General features: G+C 43.8%; 1 protein-coding gene across 4 annotated transcripts in view; it reads left to right on the forward strand.

The window, feature by feature from the left end:
• The window catches only part of DAAM2 (dishevelled associated activator of morphogenesis 2), a 217,002-nt gene that overhangs the window by 162,510 nt on the left and 30,636 nt on the right, over positions 1-23,856 (forward strand). For 3 of the 4 annotated variants that reach the window (XM_035108128.2, XM_035108129.2, XM_035108127.2), the window contains 4 exons: positions 5,659-5,766; positions 8,634-8,669; positions 9,522-9,628; positions 21,523-21,607. In XM_035108128.2, the coding sequence (XP_034964019.1) occupies positions 5,659-5,766; positions 8,634-8,669; positions 9,522-9,628; positions 21,523-21,607 (336 nt within the window). The remainder of the gene's footprint in view (positions 1-5,658; positions 5,767-8,633; positions 8,670-9,521; positions 9,629-21,522; positions 21,608-23,856) is intronic. The other variant, XM_035108131.2, reaches the window with a different exon arrangement.

The following is a 23,856-nucleotide window of genomic DNA, read 5'->3' on the forward strand; positions in this document are numbered from 1 at the left end:
TAGGCCATGTGCTGTGGGGGGTGTTCATTTTTCATGTTGTGGGAGGGAATTTATTTCACTGCCCCATCTGAAGTGGTGCAGGGCTACAGCATCACATGACGCTGCCCTTCAACTCGAGCAGCTTGTTTTTCCCTTTAAAGTGGCGGGTTGATTTTAGTTTCAAAACTTAAGATTGTTTGATTGCTCTCTAGTAATGTTCTTATAAGAGGCCTCGAGACCCCACCACCACTACAGAGCAAAGAAGGCCATGTGAAAAATCCGTGATCAATTACTTTTTTTCCTCCTTGTACCCCTTACTCTTACCTAAGTCAGAACATACATAACACCCAGAGCTGTTCCTTACCAGGCGGCGGCGGAGGGGGGGAGGAGAGGACAATACTGTTGTTTTTCCTATTAGAGGCAGTTTGAGTGGGGGGAGGGGCAACTTAGATGGAGGAGAGAGTACTGAAGAAAGGGATAAGTAACCCTTCTCCTAGATCAGGGTTTCTCAAATGTGGGTCTTCAGCTGTTTTTAGACTACCATTCCTGTCATCCCTGACCACTAGTTGTGGTCCAAAAACAGCTGGAGACCCAAGTGTGGGAAATATTTTCTTAGATCTTCAGCTGTGAGCAATGGAGGGAGGGGGGGTTCTTTCTGCAGCTGCATTTCAGTCAAAGCAAAAAAGTAGGAAGATCCAACCATGGGGTTGTATTCTGTGTAGCACTACGGTGAGCATTATATTAGCACAAGGGATGCTCCTTGCACAACTGAGCATTCTCCCCTTCTCCTGCTCCTCATCCTGTACATCCCGTAAATCTGATCTGGGCTTCCCCCCAACTCTTCAGAACAGATTTAGGGATGGTGGTAGGCAAGAGGAGAGGGTAGGAAATTCTGTTGTGTCATTGCTCTTGCTCTAATGCAACTATTTAGTTGCATACTACCCACAAATCTGAAGCACAGCATGTAGTTTGGTCCTCACAAATATTAACTTAAACTCTGGTTCTTCAGCCTTTGGTCCACCAGCCCATCTTCTATAACCAGTAAAAATAAGAGAGTAGTGTCACACCAGCAGATGTCTATTCCAGTTCCTACTGGCTATTCCAAGGAATTAATTGAGCTTGTGCAGCCTAACAGGAACAATGATAACTGTTTGATGAGGAAATCAGGATTTCGCACTGGGAGGCCTAACTTTTTACAATGTAGGGTTGCAGGACTTTATTAGGGTCACTTTAACCAAGGAGGAAAATACAGCTGTATTGTTTATCTTAAAGATGTGGAAATGTTTTCCAGTTCTTGTTGTCAAGCTGTTCAATTTACATCACTCTTGGGCCGCAAGAGGAGGACTTCAAAAAGAGCTGGGGGGGGGAGGATGCTTTGGTTTCCAGGGAGAAAACTGCAACAGCTCACTAATTTCCCTTGACACCCTTACTTTTGTTACATTAACTCAGTCAGAAACATTTGATACTGAACACATGGAAGCATTGCACTAACTTGCCTGTGGTTAACACCTTCTACGAAACGACTCTTTAGAAACCTTAATACCAGGAGCAGCCAACATGGAGCCTTGCAGACATTATTGAACACCAACTCATTTCAGCCCCGGCCAATGTGACTGATGGTCAAGAATGAGGGGAATTTTGCTGCAACCCCATGTGGAAGGTACCACATTGGCTACCCGGCCGCTTAAGAAATAGAACTGAAATTCTTCGGCGTTCTGGAATAATGTTTTGCTTGCTTCCCAGAAGGAAATGTAGGGCATACGTTTCAGCTCATAGACTCAATGACAAATAAAACCCCTAGGGTGCCCAAACTTTTTTCAAAGAGGGCCAGATTTGATGAAGTGAACATGCGTGAGGGCTGACCAAAGTTGTTGAGGTTTTTTTTAGGATTGAAGTTGAGCTTTTTTTTTACAAATATACTGCCACGGGGGCCTGATTAAATTGACCGGCAGGCCGCATTAGGCCCCTGAAATGGACTTTTGCCATGCCTGCCCTAGATGGATGAAATTTAGGAGACAAAGACACTTGAAACGAAGGGCCACAATGAAGAGCAAGGAAATAATGAATTAAAGCAATGCTTGTAGATAGCTGTGGGGACTTTGTGCACAATGAATATACCTGACGAATTCAGAGTTTGCAAGGATGAGGAAGTGAACAATTTATGCTGAAACTTGTACTGCCTTTTCAATGAAATAAGCATGTCCCATTTCCTAACAAGACCTCCCTTCAAAAGTTCACAGTAACCTGAAATGTGGCATTTACTTGGGTACAAGGGTATTCTGTTGAGGGAGGGGTCTTTGGCAGAGATGGTGAACCCTCCAGATGCCATTGGACTCTAGTTCCCATCAAGCGCAGCCAGCATGGCCAGTGCTTAGAAATGATGGGAAGAGTAGTCTCAACAACATCTGGAGAGCCACAGATTCCCCATTCCTTGTCTATGGTTTCGGCCAGGGAAATAGCCAGTTGCACTGTAAAAAAAGGAAAGACTTGGCAATGAGTCTCTTCTGCTGTCTATAGTCAGGCCAAAAATGAATGATAAATCACAGTCCTCAGCATGTTCTTTTGATCATGAACAGGCCTTGCACCCCCATGTTAAAAATTCATTCCATTTTCCTTGATTCTCTTTTCATGGCAAAACAGATATTAGTGCATTTAGAGCACCCAAGACTGCATGCTTGGGTTCGGGTTGATGATGCAGTTTGCTAACAAGAGGGCATAGAAACTAAACAATTTTGTAGGGAGGGATCCTGCTATGACCATTCTCTGTGCTTCCCTTATCTCTAGTTTCTCTCCCAGAGGACTGTACTTTATTTCAAGTATGTCAGTGCACAATGACATGAGGCAATGGGATTGTACAATGCATTCGAGAAACAAATCCTCTCTGCAGGGCCAGTTCCTTATAAAGATGTACTCTGGTTAATTGTGTGTGCTCCAAATACTTTTTGCTTTATGTCTTAGGCAATCTCTGGGGAGTCCTGGGAAATTTTCTTCACAGGTCTGATTTCTCATAATGGACTAAAACTTTTTGCATAGCAGAGAAGCCAGATAACTAATTCTCCAAGGTTCACATGGAATAAAAATATCTCATTAAGCGGGGAAATGGAATGATGCACAGATGAAGTAACTTTTTAAAAAAGAGCAAAAAGAACAAGAATTTGTTGTATTTTTATATTGCTGATTAGCGACCATAACTATGTTTCTGGAGCTAAGGGAATAATTTGTCATTAGGTGAATCTTTTGTTTCACTCGCAATACTCAGTCATTTTGACTGATGAAAAGCAGCTATAAATTTCTTAATCCATAACTGAGCAATGAAAATGCAGTGTAAGGAAGTTGTCTGTCCCAGCCGTCCATTTCCCCATGAGTAAAAAGGGTCAGCACGGGAATGGGAGGCTTCCCTCCACCAGGAAGTTTTACACAGGAAGGTCAAGCCAGGCAATAATAAAGAAATATAAATTTAGCCAATAATATCTGTTTATTTTTTCATTTGTACTACTCAAATGGTAAAAATGGGGTTTCCCCCCCTAAAATTGCTTCCCCAAAACTTGTTTAACTTGTTGCCTTATGCGACGGACCTTCCCTCGGACTCTCAAATTCCCCCTGTTGTCTTTTATTTCTCTGTGGTGACGATCGGGACTCTCTTAAACTCCCTTCTACACCAGACTCTTGAGGTCCTCCTAAAATAGGAATCTCCCCTTTCTCTAAGGGACTTTCAACAACAAGGGTACTCCTATCCAGCTAACGTGGCCAGTTTCAGGCTTGGCTCTGGGTTACTAGGAATAAAGCTCCAATCCATCACACCTTACTAAAGTAAGGGATAATTCCTTAAGTAAAGGCATAATTCGGGTTAGAATAATTTGGTCTGAGGCCTTGTCATTCACCCTGCCTCTTAGTGACATGCTATTCTACCCAATATTGAAAATAGGTTGGGCCAATTCTGGAAGGTTAAAGAACTATTTAGTGGAGGCAGCCAGAGAGAAAAAATGAAGTTTTGGTGACAGCAGTGGACGTAGCATGCTTTGTATGCCTCCCTTAACTCTCATGGTGGAGCCTCTGCTGTCTCATGAATATAAGCATTGCTCCCATGGAAAATTTAGTTTTCCAAAGTTTAGCTTTTGAGCTTCTTGCTCCATGAAGAAAATATTTAGGATTCTCCCAGAAAAACGAATGCACTTCTAAGTAGCTCCACGAATCTAGGGGCACACAGTCAACTATGGTCTTCTCAGCTTCTCAACTTCGGATAAGGACCAACACTTTTGATGAGTGTGAGCACTCATATCTTGATAGGTGTTGTGGGTACCAGCATAAAATGACTGTCATGGGCTGCAAAAAGAAAGAGGTTATGGTATTTCATACCAGCTAAAATAGCACTGATAGGGACTACAGCTTTGCTCAGCCACCTCAAGACAGTGCAAATGCACATTGCTGTGCTTTTTTTTTTTTAAAAAAAACACTTTTCTATTTCTTCAAAAAAACATTTTCCTTCCTTTAATCTTATTTCTTAAAAGGTTCTGCTTTTTTTTTTCCGCTCTGACCATCAACTTGTTTCCTGTGTTTCCTTTCTAGCATAACACATTTCTCTTGCTCTTTTTTAAGGCGGTGAGTGGGAAATGGAGGCTGTTCCTAATTAGTTCAATAATGAAGTGTTAATGCACTTTGTTGCGTGAGTGCACTTCAGGAACTTTCAGGCCAGGAGCCTTTGAGAGGTCTCTTTGGTAATCTTTTCTTTGGGACCATAAGACACCACATGCTGTGAAAATAATAATGGTTGCCAATGTGATTTCCTTGAGTCCCCCCCCCACCATGAACATTTCTGTGTTCTTTTTAAAGTCTCCAGTTCTTTAGCATAAAATCAACAATTTTACGTTAACAGTGCCTTTGTCCATTGATGTTGGGGACACTTTACAGTTAAACAAAAAAAAACTGCAATGAAATTCTTTTGCAAGCAGATTTTAGACTGCAAACCAAGAAGCAAGGCTCAGTGGCATCCAAACAAGTGTGGATTCATAAGGCACCTTTAAAAACAGGGCTTCCATATCCTGTCTTGTTTTGAAGCCATTAACCATAGTTTCTGGCTTCACAATGGGTGGGGTTCAACGTTGCACTATTACAGATGTCCCGTCTGCACAAGAATGTCAGCTTCCTAGACAGAACATACCAGTCTCCTCCCCTTGTGCTGTTCTGGGGGGGGGGGTGTTCTCCCGGCGGGGGGGGGCACAGGTGGGGGGGAGGGAAGGGAAGTCCCATGGTGCAAGTTGGAAGCACAGGGCACCTGCTGATCGAGTTCAGTAGGCGAAACCCGCCCAGTGCAATGGGAAGCTATGGTTAAATGATAGATCCTGGCTTGTTTTGCTACTTACAGGAAATAGCTGTGTGCAGATGAAGAGAGCTTGAGCATTAAGCCACTATTTCTGGTTTAGTGTTACATGTTACAATGTTAACTGTAGTTAAAGGGATTGGGGGAAGACTACATAATGATAGTCTTCTGATTCTTCTGTAGTGCACAATTTCCCTCTGCCTTTTCCCTGCTGACCTTAACTAGGGCTTGACCATAATAATTCTCTCTCTCTCTCTCTCTCTCTCTCTCACACACACACACACACACACACACACACACACAGCTACAAGCCTGCATAGTTATTTGTTCCCTGAATGTTTCTGTATCTCTTTGGACTGTAGGAGAAGATACATGGCACAATCTGGCATGAAATTGATGATTTAAGGGCTTTCAAGATGCTGGACTTGGAGGATTTTGAAAAAATGTTCTCCGCTTATCAGAGACACCAGGTAAGGAGTTTTCCTGTCATTCCTTTCACTCTAAACCCTAAGCTTCCTGGGCTTCTTTGCAGAAATAGTTTCCAGGACTGGGTGCCCCAATGGAGAGGAGCAAGCAGTGGGGCTGTTTTCTCATATATTTCAAAGTAAGCAAGGCCAGCTGCAGGTAGGAAGGGGGCAGGACTGAGCAAAGGTCCCTTCAGTTGGCTCCCTCCTCCATCAGTGAGTTCTGTTGGGCACACCTAGTGTGCTGCAGGGGCACTGGGGCATCATGAGAGATGGGCCCTCAACCAAGCCATCTGGTTTTGCTTGGAGCAGCAGGCTGAGAAATAATGGCCCAGAGGTGACATTGGCAGTGGTCTACATGACAGTGGCTCAGCAGCTTCCCAGGGATGCTAGATGTTGAACTACTATCACTCCTGACCATTGGCTGGGGCTGATAGGAGTTGAACAGCATATGGAGAGATCCAGGTTGACTACACCTGCTTTAAACTCTGCAGTTGCATCTAACCTTAGTGCAAAATAAAGGATCAATCAATCAAGCAAGCAAGCAAGCAAGCAGTTATTTGAACCTGTAGCATGTTTGGGGTTCTTATTGTTCTCTCATACTTGATCTTTTTATTCAGTGCTACTGATTTTGTGTTTTCTTTTTTTCTGTTAATGCATTAGCCCTTGCAACCCTACTCCTCTTGAATAAAACGTTCTGAGCAATTAGAGCTTTCAGTGGCGAGATTGGATTAGTTTGGCTTGGGGGGGGGGGTGCCACTTCACTTATTTCCCCCTTTCTTTTTCTTTCCAACAAATGAGTTACAGATTATAACATTAGCAATGTCATTTTATCAGCAGCTGTTTATTAGCATTTCTGTCTCCTTTTCTTGGAAAGCAAGTCACCTGCATTATGTCTGCCTCTGATGAATGAAATTCAGCTAGAACAGTACCATGGGGTTTTGCCCTCCCCCCCTTCCTGCCTGCTTCCCAAATTCTTTCCTAACTATTGGAATGTATTCTGAAAACATGGTCTTTTCCAGTTGTCTTGAAAAACAGCCTGCTGTTGTTAAAATGATAGCCCAAAGGTGCTTTGTAACCTAAATAACTCCTATCCAATAATATAAAGTGGTGGACCCTATTATAGGCACCCCACCCCCCCTTTTAGTGCGGTATCACAGACAACATACAAAAAGAGCTATTTCTAATTTTAAATCCTCTGACATTATATCCTGTTCCAGCTATTACGACATGGAACCAATGGAAGCTATTAGCGAATAAATCCATAAACTTCCCTGACTACAACACCTCCTAGTCCCCCCTGGATTTGGGCCATTTTATTTGTGTGAATCTCTGCAAAATGCACTTTTTAGAGCACAAAGAAAGTTGTGAAGATTTGGCGGGTCATTTCTGAATTAACATGGAAACTTCAGTTTCCATTCTGCCTTGGGTTTCCCTGTTTTCTAACTGGCACAGCTCCTGCCAGTCAGTACTACTTCCCACCGACAGCACACAGTCTGCTCTGTCTCTAGGCGCCACTTGAGATTAATCCCTAGCCCCCTTGGCCAGCAGTTCATGAGTGTCTTGCTGCTCAGTTTAGAAGGGGCCAGGCCTTTGCAAGCGTTCCAACTGGCTGTGTGCAAAGGCTCACTTTTTTGCAGGCACTGGATTTGAATGCTCACAAAAAAGCTCAAAGGATTCTCGCAAATGTGCCCTTCGTTATCTCACCTTTTCCTGCCCAGAAACCTACCTTTGGACAGGATAGGGCAAGGCTGTAGAGGCGGTTGGGTGAACCCCAGGCCCTGGCAGGGTATCTCATCTCACTGGAAGCTGGGGCTATATGTCCCAAAATCCTTGACAGAAATGTTGTGTAGACTTGTGGTTCCAATTACAGTCCTCTGTTGGGGCCTGGAGAACATCTGCTACCACCTCCTTTCCATACCCTGAGATACTTTTCTGGGCCTTTGGTAAAGGAAAGACAGTAGAGGCATGCAAATATTACAATGATCACAGCTCTTAAGACTGCAGTTTAAGATCCTGGCTTGTTCCAAACCTGGAAGCTTCCTGCTTTGAATGTAGTGGGGTGGGTGGTTATGTGAAGACATCCTAGTTTGTCATGGTGGGGCATTGCAGGGGCAAAAATCTTGTGGATATCTCTGCTTATTAAACTTACTTAGACTGAATTTGTGACTTTTAAACTATAAACAAATGCATCCAAATTCAAACGTCAAAGCAAATCCTAGTTCTTTTGTTCTTGAGAGAGAGCATGAATGAGGTATTTCTTTCTTCAATGCAATTAATATGGTATTAATATGTCTCTTCCTGCTTTCCTTTATATTAAACTGCTCCTTCATTCTTTGAAAAGGCAAAGGTCTGTTCTCCCCTCCCTAGAATTGTATCTGCTGCTAGTTATAGAAGGATGAGACAATATTACTCAAATGCTTAGTTTTGAGTAGAATTTACTTTGAACTCCCTGACTAATCCTTGTTAGGGTATTCAGTGCATTCATTCCCTGCCTTAAAATATTGGTTATATGGCTGTTGCAGAAAGGAGTTCAGAGACTTAGACTGCAGTCCTTCAACTCAATAGGACCAGCTGTTCTGAGCAGATGTGCAAAGGATTGCACCGATAATCACTGTCTGCAGTATTTTTGCACAAAATATACAAGCTCACTGCTTATGTACATGCCGAGAGAAGAACAGACCCGGATGTGTTTCCTCTTTGGTTCTTTTCATAAAAAACAAACAAAAAAAACCGAGTCATTTTGCTGGCATAGCATTTTAATCTCTTAGGAAACCAAATACTGTTGCTTTGGTAAACTCTGTGCCTTTTTTTGCTGTGGCTAACTGTTGGCATGTTTCCTTCTCTGTTCTCTTCGAATCCTGCCTGAGTAGGACCTGCTAACTAACCCTCCTTCTTCCTGTAAGCAGGTGAGTACTACTGCCTGTCCTCTGTCTGACTTTCAGAGTTCTATTCCACTGTTTACATTAGGAGACTCAGCAGAAGCAGCTGCACGACCACACTGTTTACTGCATGAGAAACCCTTCACTTTTATTTGCACTTTAGCAGGTGGAGAGGAGATAGTAAGGATTTCCTTGCATGAATTTCAAGGGAGGGAGGGAGCATGGAAAACCACTGTCCTTTTCATGTCTCTTGTTCCATTCCAAAGAACCTGCCCGGTGTTTTCCTCTTTGGGCAGAAGCGGAGAAATTTTATTCAATGTTCACTATTTATTTATAATCCACAACTGGTACCTGATTTAGCATTGCTTGGTTGTTGTTGTTTTGACACATTGTGTTTCTTGGGATGCCAAGGCATGCACTGCACCATAATGCATGTGGGGCTTTTCCTTAGTTCTTTTTTTTAAAAAAAAATATTGTGCTATAAAATTAATTGTCCTATAAAACTTTAATTCAACCTGCACAGGCAATCTTGTTTACAGTGCTGGGAAAGAGAGGAGAGACAGACCTACTTTTAACATCTAGACATATGCACACACCCAAACGCACACACAATCCTCTGTGTTTGTAAATGTACCATAATCTGCAAGTAAATGTTTCTGGTTTATCTGGTGAACTAGGACAGAGAAATCTACCCTAGGCTTCCTTAATCTCCCCTTTCATTACAATCCTGCATCTCAGATGGATTTCCACGCAAGTTCAACTCCTTGGGCTTGCAACACTGGTTAGATAATGGCACTTCTGCACTGGCAGGGGAAAAAAGGAAGGAGGAGGAAAAATATATGGCACTGATTTTCATGGTTTTTAAAAAACTATTTATAGAAGGAAATGGGATCAACCGAAGATTTGTACCTGTCCACCCGAAAGGTCAAAGAGCTTTCTGTGATCGATGGCCGGAGAGCACAGAACTGTGTCATCCTCCTTTCCAAGTAAGTTTGCTTGAACCCAAACTTATTTGGGATTTGCTTTCTGGTTAGGGATATAAGAAGGCATCATTTTTCATTTCACCTTATATTTGTCACATGAAGCGCTGTTTCTGTTCCACTGCAGTTCATCTTCTGCAATGCATTTGCATTTGTTTACATTATTTGCCTTATTTTCCACCGTGGTGAAATTCCATAAGTTACGTTGTCATTACATTATTCCATCCCATTTATTTAAGTGCAAAGGAAACAGTATGCAAATGATAGGAACACAATCAATTGCATCTAACTTGCAGGCTGAGAGCAGCAGCAATAGCAAATGCCAATAATATTTGCTGGATTAATTTCTGTTCTGGACATGGGTTAAACAAGTGAACACTGGTAATTTCTATTACCATTTTCATTGGAATTATCTGACATCACTATTTCTGATGAAATTGTCATGATGCAAATCATGTTTTTAAAATTATTTTACTGTTTACTTGGTTTTGTATTGTAAGATGGCCAATAATATATTTGAAGGGCGGGATATAAATTTCTATAATGACATAAACAAATAGGATTGTAAGCTCATTAATTAGTTTATGCATTGCGGTCTAGCATATTTTTTTATTTTAATTTTACTTCTAGTGCTTATATTCCTCATTGCTGTATGCCCTAAGATACTATAAGTTGCTTGCATTAAATCCCTTTTAAGCAAATGCTTCCAGTATAAAGTGTCATGGTCATTAAAAAAGAGAGGAAATGACAGTTTGATATATTAAGTACAATAGTTTCTCAGTCATTTTTTCACTTCTTTATAAATAAGTGTTTTAACTATTAACATTATTTTTTAGCCCTTTGCAATATAATCACATTTGCAAGTATAATAATATGCAAATACTTTATTTGCATAAGAACTAGTGTGCAAACAGATTGGCATTTTTGGCATGTGTTTGAAAGTAGCTGTCCCCTTGTGCTTGGCTGCAGCATGGAAGCGAAGGACAGAATTGTTTGGTTGTGGAGGTGAGACTGCCATTTCTATTTTTAGGAAGTTTGCGACTAATTAGTAGAGATGTCATGACTGCGTGGGAACCTAGGTAGCTGCCTTTTGCTGGAGTCATGACTTTTGCCACATCTAGCCTTGTATTGTCAACACTGACTGGCAGCAGCAGGCAGGCAGAGAATCTTTCCCAGCCCTACCTGGAGATTGATCCTGGGTCCTTCTGCAGGCACTGAGCTCCAGCCCTCGCATCTGAAGCAAAGCAAAATCACCAGTGCAAAAAATAACAAATTTATCTAACTTCAAGGGTTGCACCTGGCTAAGTTGCACTCGAAGTTAGACCCTGTGAAATCATAGGTAACTTAAGTTACCCATGGCTACCTTAACTCTCCAGGAAAGTTTGCCTGGCACCTTCACTATACACCTTTAGGCGCCAGGCAAAAACGTTCCTTTTCAACCAGGCCTTTGGTTGATTCAATTTACATCCTGTCAAAGGGTTGTCGTGGCTACTCTAGAGTAACTCCGCACGAGTCCAGTTTGTCTTTCAAGACGTTTATTGTGCTAATTATTTACAGTGTAGAGACAGCTTAAAACATGACCTCTCATCCTGAATCAGAGTCCGGCAATGGCGTACATCTGTTCCTACGCCAGCAAAGTAGTCTGGGCACCCCAAAACGCCGCCCCCTTGACCTGCGTTGCAGCACTCTCCTTACTTCTGGCGCCGGAAGGAGTGATGCCCTTTCAGCTTCCTCCCTCAGCAGTCAGTTCCCTGGCTCTGCAGCATCCCTAAGCGTCTGCCTGCATCCCTCTGCTCCGAGCTTTCCCATTGTTCCTCCCTCTGATTTCTCTCCTCCTCCTCCTCCTCCTCCTCCAAGTCTCCCCTCCCCCTCTGACTGCTTCAGAACCACTGGAGCTCTCTGTACTTGATGAGGTGGACGTTAGGATGGTGGGGGCTGGCTCCCTGTAGGGAGTCCCCCTTACACATCCTATGCCCTTTTAAAGTGTGTTCTTTGGGGGGGGGTATTGGGTTGTTATTTCATATTTGTTGGGTGTTTTGTGATTTTATGTCTTGATTTTAATCTGTGAACCACCCTGAGACCCCCAGGTACAGGGTGGTATATAAATTCAATAAAGAATAATAACTCCATTTCTTTTAATGGGTCTCCTCTGAGCAGGTAGTGTTACTGTGTATCTGGACCTAACAGAAGTCCCTTATTTCCAGTTACTACTGCTACTAGTTTTAGAGGCTGAGGAAAAGAGGCTTTTTGAGAGGGCTTTTGAGAGGACCATACTGTTAGTCTGTGGCCAAATTGGAATAATGCAAACAAAACAAAACAAAACAAAACAAAAACTTAGCAGCCCTGCCTAGAGGCTGGATCTCCTTCTTCTCTGAATCACTGCCTGCCCAGCATGTTAGCAAGGACCATTTGACTGACATTAACAACAGCGTAGGTGCTTCAAAGATTGCAAGAAGAGCACTTGGTCTCACAATATATAATTCCGACAGAGGGGAGACAACAGAGATTGCTAGGTGGAATGGTGGCAAACTGGAAAAGAATGTTTCTGATTTAGGATTAGAAGAGGTGTTTTTAGGAGGGCTTTGGCAGAAGAAAGAGTTTTCATTCAATATATCTTCAGGGAGGTATTCGTCTTAGAGTGCAACTGTGTTGACTTTTAAATCCCCTCTCCTGAAGGCACTTGTTCCACATTATCATTTAATCCCCCTGGCAGAAGGCAGCTACACTGTTACTTGCAAGTTTATTACTCGGAATCCAAATAATCACATTTGTTGAGCCTGTAGCATAACTGGAAGATATCTTGGTAAATCCTTCCACACTTGAACACAACTGATCCATAAACCATTATCTGGATTCATCTGGATTCTCATTTAATCTGAATTGGGAGCTTGTTTTTGGCAGCGGGCATCTCTTGCGCCACTCCCTTAACCTCAGCATCTTGTTCCGTGTTTCAACTAAGGCCTGATTAAATACATTTTAAAATGGGATGTAGGCAACAGTGTAAAGGGATTTTGTCACTCAGTCTCTTGGCTCTTCTGGCTTCTTCCTTGTCTCCTTCTGTGGACTAGTAGTAAGGCTTCAGAACGTGAGCCTGGAGGGAGGACGGTGTCCCTACCTGCCGTTCCCCCAGGCCTCCCATGGAGTGCTTGGCAGGACGGCACTTTTGAACACTGTGAAAATGCAAATGTGTACATTGAGAGCACCACATTACATCCCGAGCACCATCCCCTTCTTTCAGGTGCCCCCTCTCTCTCTTTAAACAGCTGCTTTCAATTGGCTGTAAACTTTGCATATATCTTTGCAGTTTATTCCCCTTCTGTTTACACAGTGCTGCCATGCCCTTTAAAGTAAAATGGCTGCACAGAGGGTTCCCCTGCACACACACACACTAATTGAAATGTTTTCGTTTCACTAACACTGTCTTCTGAAGGGTCAGGCGGGGCTCGTGTTTCATAGGACCTAAGAAAGCGAAAGATGGCTGGTGTGGGAAATAATCATGTCTCCTTTCTCCCCACCTTCCCTTTTAACAAAACTGGGGAAGAAGGTATCAATCAGAGCAGATGAAAATGGGGTTCTTTGCTGGCCTGTGTTGGTGCGGAGTGGAATTTGTAGCTCTATTTCAGAGTCATTTTTCTCCTCCTCAACACTAGGCCTTTTCCAGTAGTTGAAAAGTAATGCAGCACTGCATGTCATGTCATTTTGCTCTTAAGTGTGTGTTTCTCTCATGCATATAGTGAAATTCTCTTTCATGGGTACGTATGCAATATTCAATAGACCTTTGCGTATGATGTTCTTGTGCCAATTAATATAAAGATTGTGGGCTGTATCCGGTCATATTTCTTTGCTGGCAAAAGCTTCCTTGATCCAGCAGGCTTCTTTTTCATTGACCTTCTTCCCTTTGTAACCTTGTGTGCCCCTTCGCCAAATCTGCTACAGAGGGGTAGCGGTCCCTTTGGAACCCAGGCCTGAGGTTCCCCTGAGCTAGAAGGCTTGGTGACATGAATCAGTATAAGGCAGCTTTCCAAGCCTGTGGGAATGGGAGAACTAAGGGAATGATAGATGAGATAAGCTTGCAGTTCCATGGGAGCAATATACCGGCAGACAATGAGAATGACCGTGCAGTCTTTTGGTTTGAAATGCAATGGACCTTGAATCTATTCAGCTTTATAGAATGGAGTCCTTGGTGTGACTGAGAAAGACTAGACCTCCTTAAATCTGGAGCAAGCCAGATTTCAGCCCTTTTCAGGAGCCATTTGTTGCCTTGCCTTTGGAGACACACACACACACACACACACACACACACAAACACGTGTTTTCATTTTCTGCATCAGAATTTAGGCTATCATGGAAACCCCTCTTCCCGAGGGGAAGTGTAAAGGAAGATTGCATGTATGGTGCACACTGCTTGCAAGGCTCAAGGCCACGAACCTCTCAGAGGGTTTTTCTTTCATTCATTTTTTTTAAAAAAGCTAGCTTCTTTGATGGATGACCTTACCTCCATTTCAGTACATTGTAAGCTCTCTAGTTAAATCAAGCAGGCCATGTGAAGCTATCCTGCCTTAAATCTCTATCAGCAGGCTTTGTGCTCAGCTTAGCTCTCCATATATCACAAGGCCTTGTGTGGACTCATGTTTTCCCCACCCCCACCCATTTTCCCTGCAGTTTAAAATATTGTCCAAAGCCAGCCTTAACCCAACCTGATGCCTTTCAGATGTTTTGGACTCCCGGTTCCTATCATCTCCTGCCAAGTATGGCCAGAGTTTGCAGTCCAAAACATCTGGAGGGCACCAGGCTGGGGAAGGCTGATCAAAGCTATGCCACCTGAGGCTTAAAATGCACTTTAGCATCTCCCATCCTATTTGTATTGATGTCAGTGGCGATGCGGGAAATAAAGTAGATAAGAAATATTTGTAATACAAACAAGCCTTCTGGCCAGGGTAAGATTGATACTCACATTACAACCCCAGTTGATGGAAGTACTTCTTTAAACTATAGGTCTGAAAAGCACCTTGCCTCTCCGGTGCTGAAGCATACAAATCCTCTTTAAAAACTGCCAACAACCAATATATACCCCCTCACTTCCTAGCAGTAGCTTCCTTGTAGTAAGGCTGCTCCATGGTGCAATGAACAGATGTTGCCTAGTTTCCTAGATGAGGCTGCTGCTGCTTTATGACTAATGTTAAGGCCCAGGATTTCTCTGTCATCTGGAAAGTCAAGCACTGGGGCTTTTTTTCCTTTTACCAAACAGGCATAAATACAGAGGGGCCAAAGACCCAGGTATTAAGCCTCAATGGCATATTGTCCTTTTTCTGAAACCTTGTATTCTTGTCTCTCTGACCCTCTGCTTAGTCATCCATAAGTGGTCTGAAACAAGGAAGTGTTTAACAGAAGGCGATAGTGAAGTTTTTTTGTTGAATAGCTATGATATGATTCATATCATACTTGCCCCTTGGACACTTCGGTCCCCTTTCTGCAATCTGTCAACTTCTGGCTACAAGCCTGCTGTTTTCTGTAAGATGAGCTGAGCTATATCAAATTGGGAACTTTAAGAATGCACTAAGCTGGCGGCTTGTTTCTTTACCCAGCTTTCCTTTGCAGTGTTGAGGGGTCCATCAGACTGGATGGAGATGGTGCTCGCTGCTCAATCCCTGCAGTGAGCGAACTGGCATTTGTCGCATTGTCGTACTTTGCATGATTATTGCAAGCAAAGAAACTTGACTGCAGGTGTGACCTGCAGGTGTGTAACAAGGTGAATAAAAATGATGGGAGAAGAATTAAGATGCCTTTTCCCTTTGAAAATTCCCTTATTTTTATCTACGTATTTCTTGTCACCTACTTCTGCCATCTATATGAGCTAGTATTCAACAAAGTTTTACTCAGATTGAAATCTGAGTAATTGAAATCAAACATTATTAATCTGAGTAATTGAAATCAAACATTACTAATTTTGGTCCATGCATTTCATTGGGTCTACTCTGAGTAAAGTGTAGTTGAATGCCACCTCATGTTCTTTACTGTTCAGCACTAAGATATCCCCTTCTCCTACTTGTATAAAGAGGTGACCAATGAGCAAGGTAGACCAGGTCGTTACTGGTTTTGCCTGTGTTTTGCCCAGATTTTAAGGGCTGGTTCTACTTGGATGTAGATACCTGATAACAAAATACCCATCACACCTGCATGGAAAATCCAGGGTGTGCTCTTTAAAATACTTGGAACTGGGACTCCTATCCCTTCCCCCAGAAAAATAGTATGCCAAGAAGGAGTCTAACCTTTTCTCCGATAAGCTGGTGTGTGTGTGTGTGTGTTGACATGCAGGGATGTTTCTGTAACTTGGAGCATTCAAACATGTAAATCCACACACACACACACACACACACCACACACACACACACACACACACACACTGAAGTCGTATAGTCCCAGCAAAGTTGTACCAACTGGTTTTCTTTGCATATTCAGATCAGCCCCAATACCATTTCCTTTAAGAGAGGGAGTTGTTGGACTTCAACTCCCATCAGCCCCAGCTGCATGGCCAGTGGCCAGAGATTAGTTGGAATTTTAAGTCCAACGTAATATGATAGGCCACTAGTTGCTCATCCCTCTTTTAATATGGGATTAAGAAAGGCTGAGTACACCGTGAAGTTTTAAGTAGCCTTTCTCCCATCTTGGAAGTTACGGCCATGCAGCTTCACACATGTGGCTGCTCACATATAGCTGTTGTGCTGTTAGAGCCTCCCCATTTCTCTCCTCTACAAACAAGGGAATTCTCTTGTGTCCCTATAAGGAGAAAATGTGCATGCCGAAAAATAATATTGTGGGGCGGGAAAGGAAGCCTGTTAATATGCATCAAATCCCTTGCTCTCACCTAGAAGCTTTCTGACCCCTGCATTTGCTACATGAGCAGCATTCATGGAAGGTGCTTTGCATGGCTTCATTATTATCTATCTCGATTGTATGGTTTATACTGATAAGGCAAATGAATTGATTTTTAAAGGAGAAAATATCCTCTTTTCTCCCAAATATGAGCATAAGCGTATCCTGGTGGTTTTGAGGACAGGCGTGGCTCTGGAATAAATGGCCCTGCATGCGTTTGTGGCAGTGCATCTTCCATCAGCTTAAAGATGGAGCGGCACCATAGCGCAGCGCTCCTTCTCTCTGAGGAGAGATGGTTGATGAATGTGGAGTGTTTTCTGCATGAGAGTTTTGGCAGTTAGCTTAAACCGAACCAGTGACCATCTTGAAGGAGAAAAATGAGACAGCCACATCTGTGAAGTGTGCTGCGATGCAAAAAATAAAAGGCAAATCCAGCATGACTCCCAGGCATATTTGGAATAAGTCACTGTCTCTTTCCTCCCCACTCCCCCTTCTCTGTGCAAGATGGCCAAACAATAAGCCACTTCATGTCTACTGACATTAAATCAGCTGAGGTGTCCTGAGGAGATTAGTGATGAATGAGGCTGTAGAGTCAATAGGGGTCATTCATGTGTCCTAAGGGGATCAAGGCAGGGGCAGGCTAAGTATCATTTTAGGCGCATTTTGATAATAACGCTGCTTTAGCCTGACTTGGAGATTACTCAGACATTTGGGTCTCGTCAGCTCTGTGTGACTTAATGTGGTGGGAAAGAGAAATAGGAGTGTTTTATTTTCCCTGTAATCTTCAGAAGCCTACCTGGCCAAGGTTAGAAGTCAGGAAAGTGATGGCTATAATTAGCGGTTTTAACTGTAAAATCCCAATATGGGGTCTCAGTAAGCAGTAGTAAAAGGAGTCGTAGGTGCTGGAATGTGGCACAGAGGAGAGCAAGGTGATGGAAGAATAAGTCACAACAGAATGGGCCTCAGGCTCAGACAGCTCTTGCAGGACAGCAAAGGAAGGTAGCAGACACTGTCACTATAGAGCAGTGTTGGCCAAACGTGGCCCTCCAGCTGTTTTGGGACAACAATTCCCATCATCCCTGACCACTGGTCCTGTTAGCTAGGGATGATGGGAGTTGTAGTCCCAAAACAGCTGGAGGGCCAAGTTTGGCCATCACTGCTATAGAGCTTCTCACAGTCTTACTCACTCTTTCTTCCTCTGTTCAGTGAGTCATATACACACCACTGGTCCCCATTTTACCATCCTACTGGCTTCAGCAGCTGCAAGCTTCTTCCTTAGGCTGTGTGCACACCACACATTTAAAGTGCATTGCTTCCGCCAAAGAATCATGGGAACTGTAGTTTATACCTTGCAGAGGTACATTTCCAAGCACTCTTAACAGACTGCAGTTCCCAGGATTCTTTGGGGGAAGTTGTGTGCTTTAAAGGTATGGCGTGTACACAGCCTTACTCTGGCAGCAGCCAGGCACTGAGTCCCTGTTGCAGTGTGACTTGCTCCTGACTTAAATGAGAATTTTAATGAAACCTCATATTTCTGATGAAGGTTTTTAACCTTCAGTGTTACATCCCTGCATTTTTTTCCCTTGGATTTTTGAGAGTGTTTAGCTCGGCAAAAGTCAAATAAGTACTGGTAAATGTATGTTATGTTTGTGCATAGACTAATTCAAGGGTTTTTTGTTTGTTTTCCAATTAGAGCAGAAATATTAAGGTGCTGTATCTCGGCCATTTCTTGGTGGAGCTTTTTTTTTAATAGGCAGCTTATAAGAGTTCACCATGTAACCTTGTTATGATCTGGACAAGTCACCCTGATTTTACGACGATTACAGGATGTAGGCCTCAGGATGCTAGAACGTTCTTTGATGCCTCTGCCTTCCCTATGCAAGTTCTCCTCCTCCTCCTCCAACTTTCTAAACAATACACCCCCTGCCCACAGACTCATAACCTGATAAGATACAATATAATAAAAGGAAAATGGTTTGGGAGGGAAGAGGGAAGCGAGCAAGTTTGGGTACCAGTTCTTGGAAATCATGTGATTTCATGAATATCATTCGATTGGGACAGATGGGGGTGTTTCGTCTTCAAAAGTACCTTTGGGTTTTAAGAGCTTTTTTTTTTTTGCCTTGCCAAAAAAACCCTGTATTTTTCACTTTAAAAATTCACAGGTGTTGTTCAGTGTAGCTCTACCTTGTTCCATTCTGCTGCTTTTATGCGCCAGCATCTGCTTAACTTGGTTGTGATTCCATAGCCTTTGTTTTTTGGTAAACAAATAAGAAGCAGAGATGATGGCGCTTCAGTTATGTATGCAGCCTGGGGTTTGTCAGTTGTTATGCCAGTGGAAGAAATCTGCATTTGGCTCCTAAAAATCCAGTAGGAAAATCACTGCTGATACATATCCAACAATGAGATATGACTTATTTAGTGTTTCTCCTCTGGCCGCAATCACACTTTAATGTGGCGTCTCCATTACAACCAGCACCCCTCTTTCCCCCAAGTAGTCATCTTCGCTCAACCCTGAGTGGAAAGATTCTAGGGGTCTGCTTTAGGTTTTTGTTCAAACCAGTTCACCTGTTTTTGCTTAAAAAGCAACACATCTGCTTTATGTTACTGTTGGCTATTTTAAGATCCATTGCGTGGTTAGTCAGAAGTTTTGAAAAAAACAGCAGTAATAATGAAAATACTTGATTAACAGCCCTTTGGCCCAATTGCTCATCCATTTCTAGGTGTGTGAGAGAGTAGCACATTTGTAGTTGTGTGAGTTACAGCTGTGTGCTGGCTTAGTATAGTCTGAGGGCCAAACTAGACAATATGTTACATAAATATGTGTCTCCCTAACTGTAGAACTTCTTTTTCTTTTTACAGAAAGTGCCAGTGCGCAGGGCGCCTGATTTGAACTGAGACTCTAGAGTGGGGCGTATGCCCTTTCTTTAACCCTCCCCCCCCAGTTTGGCTTCCCCACACCAGCAATTTGCATAGAGAAATAAAGCTCTCTTTGAGCCAAATGAATAATTTGTCAGTGCAAATTGCAGGTACAGGCACCCAAATCTAGATCTGGATTAAACCCTCTAATCTCCACACTAGGGTGACTCCCTACAGGGAGCCAGCCCCCATCATCCTAACGTCCACCTCGCCAAGCACAGGGAGCTCTGAAGCAGCCAGGGGGGAGGGGAGAGACTCGGAGGGAGAGAGAAGCCAACGTGCGGAACGATGGGAAAGCTCAGGGGAGGAGAGATGTAGGCAAGGGCTCAAGGATGCTGGTGGAGAGCCCTGCCACCGTCTTGACAGGGAGGAGGCTGAGAGGGCATCGCTCCTTCCGGCACAAGAGTTAAGAAGAGCACTGCGACACAGGTCAAGGGGGAGGCGTTTTGGGGTGCCCCGACTACTTTGCTGGCGTAAGAACAGACGTACGCCATTGCCGGATTCTGATTCGGAATGAGAGGTCATGTTTTAAGCTGTCTCTGCACTGTAAATACTTTGCACAATAAAAGTCTTTAAAGACAAACTGGACTCGTGCGGAGTTACTCTAGAGTAGCCACAACGACCCTCTGACAGGTACTGATACAGATAATCTACTATCTTGGCAACTGGTATACGCATATATCCAACAATTGTGCACTTATGCTAGCTACATATCTCAGTTTAAGTGATATATTTGGCCCTGAGATTAATAGACTCTGCAGTGATCTTTGAGGCACACCTTAAGCTCCATGTATTCGCCTGCAGACTTTCAGTGAGTCTTGTTGAATTGCATCTTAGAATGGGACCATGTAATTCTCTGTGAAAGGAGGGCAGGTTGCCTGAACCCAACATTTCCTTGCTTAGTTGCTTAGCACAGTCACACAAGCATTTCAGTTTCTTGGATTTCACTGCTCGTGCTTTTAGCATTTTAAATCTTGAGATAACTGAGCACCTTGGGAAACCCAGCCAGATGGGTGGGGTATAAATAATAAATTATTATTATTATTATTATTATTATTATTATTATTATTATTGGGAAGGCATCAAACTGTTGGGTTTGGAAACTGAGAACATGGTGAAGCCACAGTACCTATGACAGATTTCTCTGGAGTGTCTTGCTTAACGGTTCTGAAATTCGAGTTGGAGGGAACTTCTCTTGGGGATGTAGGAGGGTAATTCATTCTCCATGGCCTCTTCGATTTTTGGCTTCCCTGCTGAAACTGATGCCAAGTGGAAGGATGAGTGTTATGATTTTCCATACCCAAAGAGGACCCATTATCCATTCAATATGAATTGTGTGTATATATATTTAGATGAAGGGAAATGACAAAATAAGAGTAATAGTGGAGTCTCTCTGACAGTCTGTTCCTATGCTTCAGTGCGTAGTTGCTGCAGAGCATAGTTTCTAGTTGCAGCTTCCCAGCTTAGATGTAGGGATATGCCTTGTCTTCTGGGTCTATGCTCTGCATTGGCTGAAGGGCATAAGTTTGGCCTTACATTTTTGAATAGCTAGAAAGAGCACAGCTCAAGTTTTAAAGGTTTTTATTTTTAACATAACCTTCCATGTTTTAATTACTAGCTGCTGATTATATTGGGCAGCGTTAAAATGTGTTAAGTATCTCAGGCTTAGTACTGTTTCCTGTCTGGGAAGCATTGACATTTGTTTATTCACTATTCCAAGACTATGAAGGCAACAAAAAGTGTGGAATTTTTCAGTGTTTCTTTTCTTATTTTTCTGCAAGGTACTATAAATTAGACTTTGAAGGCTCCCATCATGTGTATCTCCACTGATGTTTTCCTTATGCATGGAGGTTCTTCTACCAACTCCATTGGGAAGTTGGCCCTGTGTGAATAGTTCTCTCCCCCCCCCCCAATATATTGTGAGTGCTTCAAGTTAATTGCTATGGTAGCCATTGCAAATCACTCAGGAATGGGGGCGGGAATGTTTGGAAGGTTAAACTTTTGCTCACTCCTATAGATCTAAGGGAAGTTTTTACGACAGCATATTGGCTGAACTTTCAGATTCATCAAAATTCAAACAAAATAATGGGGCAATATTGATGTTGTTAAAGGTTGAAGCTGTCCAATGAGGAAATCCGACAAGCAATCTTGAAGATGGATGAAGAAGAAGATCTTGCTAAAGATATGCTGGAACAGGTAATATGCTTTGTAAGGGCTACTAAACATGTTGATTTTAATGGGAATATTTCTCATCCTCTTTTCACTCATGTCGTGCTATAATAATAATAATAATTTATTATTTATACCCCGCCCATCTGGCCGGGTTCCCCCAGCCACTCTGGGCGGCTTCCAAAAAAACAGAAATTCTAAAATACAGAAATCCATCAAACATTAAAAGCTTCCCTAAACAGGGCTGCCTTGAGATGCCTTCTAAAGGTCTGGTAATTGTTCTCTTTGACCTCTAGTGGGAGGGCATTCCACAGGGTGGGTGCCACTACCGAGAAGGCCCTCTGCCTGGTTCCCTGTAACTTGGCTTCTCGTAATGAGGGAACCGCCAGAAGGCCCTCGGAGCTGGACCTCAGTGTCCGGGCAGAACGATGGGGGTGGAGACGCTCCTTCAGGTATACCGGACCGAGGCCGTTTAGGGCTTTAAAGGTCAACACCAACACTTTGAATTGTGCTCGGAAACGTACTGGGAGCCAATGTAGGTCTTTTAGGACCGGTGTTATGTGATCTCGGCGGCCGCTCCCAGTCACCAGTCTAGCTGCCGCATTCTGGATTAGTTGTAGTTTCCGGGTCACCTTCAAAGGTAGCCCCACGTAGAGCGCATTGCAGTAGTCCAAGCGAGAGATAACTAGAGCATGCACCACTCTGGAGAGACAGTCAGTGGGCAGGTAGGGACTCAGCCTGCGTACCAGATGGAGCTGATAAACAGCTGCCCTGGACACGGAGTTGACCTGTGCCTCCATGGACAGCTGTGAGTCTAAAATGACTCCCAGGCTGCGCACCTGGTCTTTCAGGGGCACAGTTACCCCATTCAGGACCAGGGAGTCCTCCACACCCGCCCGCCTCCTGTCCCCCACAAACAGTACTTCTGTCTTGTCAGGATTCAATCTCAATCTGTTAGCCGCCATCCATCCTCCAACCGCCTCCAAGCACTCACACAGGACCTTCACCGCCTTCACTGGTTCTGATTTAAAAGAGAGGTAGAGCTGGGTATCATCAGCATACTGATGGACACCCAGCCCAAACCCCCTGATGATCTCTCCCAGCGGCTGCATATAGATGTTAAAAAGCATGGGGGAGAGGACAGAACCCTGAGGCACCCCACAAGTGAGCGCCCAGGGGTCTGAACACTCATCCCCCACCACCACTTTCTGAACACGGCCCAGGAGGAAGGAGCGGAACCACTGCATGACAGTGCCCCCAGCTCCCAAGCCCTCTAGACGGTCCAGAAGGATGTTATGGTCGATGGTGTCAAAAGCCGCTGAGAGATCCAGCAGAACAAGGAAACAGCTCTTACCTTTGTCCCTAGCCCGCCGGAGATCATCGACCAGTGCGACCAAGGCAGTTTCAGTCCCATGATGAGGCCTGAATCCTGACTGGAAGGGATCCAAATGGTCCGCTTCTTCCAGGCGTGCCTGGAGTTGTTCCGCAACCACTCGCTCAATCACCTTGCCCAAGAATGGAAGATTTGAGACTGGGCGATAGTTGGCCATATTGGCCGGATCTAAAGATGGTTTTTTAAGAAGCGGTTTAATAACCGCCTCTTTCAGCGGGTCTGGGAAGGCTCCCTCATGGAGAGAAGCATTTACCAACCCGCGAAGCCCATCGCCCAGCCCTTCCTGGCTAGCTTTTATAAGCCAGGATGGGCAAGGATCAAGGAGACAGCTGGTTGGTTTCATTCGTCTAAGCAGCCTGTCCACATCCTCGGAGGTAACAGATTGAAATTGATCCCACAAAACTTGACTAGACAGGACTCTAGCACTCCCCCGCCCCGGCCCTGCTCCCACGGTGGAGTCTACCTCTTCCCGAATCTGAGCGACTTTATCTGCAAAAAACTTTGCAAAATCATTGCAGGAGATCATGTAGCCCGTACTGGGCCCGGATGGAGCAGGTGGTTCCGCTAAATTGCGAACCACCTGGAAAAGTCTCCTGCTGCTGTTTTCTGCAGATGCGATGGAGACGGTGAAGAAGGCTCGAAGTTGAGCTCTAGCCCGTGTCCGGTCTGATTCAAAATGAGTTTTCCGCCACCGGCGCTCTAGCCGTCTCAACGACTGTTTCATTGCCCTCAGCGCCGGGGAAAACCACGGGTCAGCAACCTGTGGCTTCCAGATGTTGTTGGACTGCAACACCCATCATCCCTGACCATTGTCCATACTGCATGGTGCCCCATAAGAGTTGGATTCCCAACAGCCTCTGGAAGACCACAGGTTGCCCCACAA

Source organism: Zootoca vivipara, chromosome 3, assembly GCF_963506605.1.
Source record: "Zootoca vivipara chromosome 3, rZooViv1.1, whole genome shotgun sequence".
NCBI lineage: Eukaryota > Metazoa > Chordata > Lepidosauria > Squamata > Lacertidae > Zootoca > Zootoca vivipara.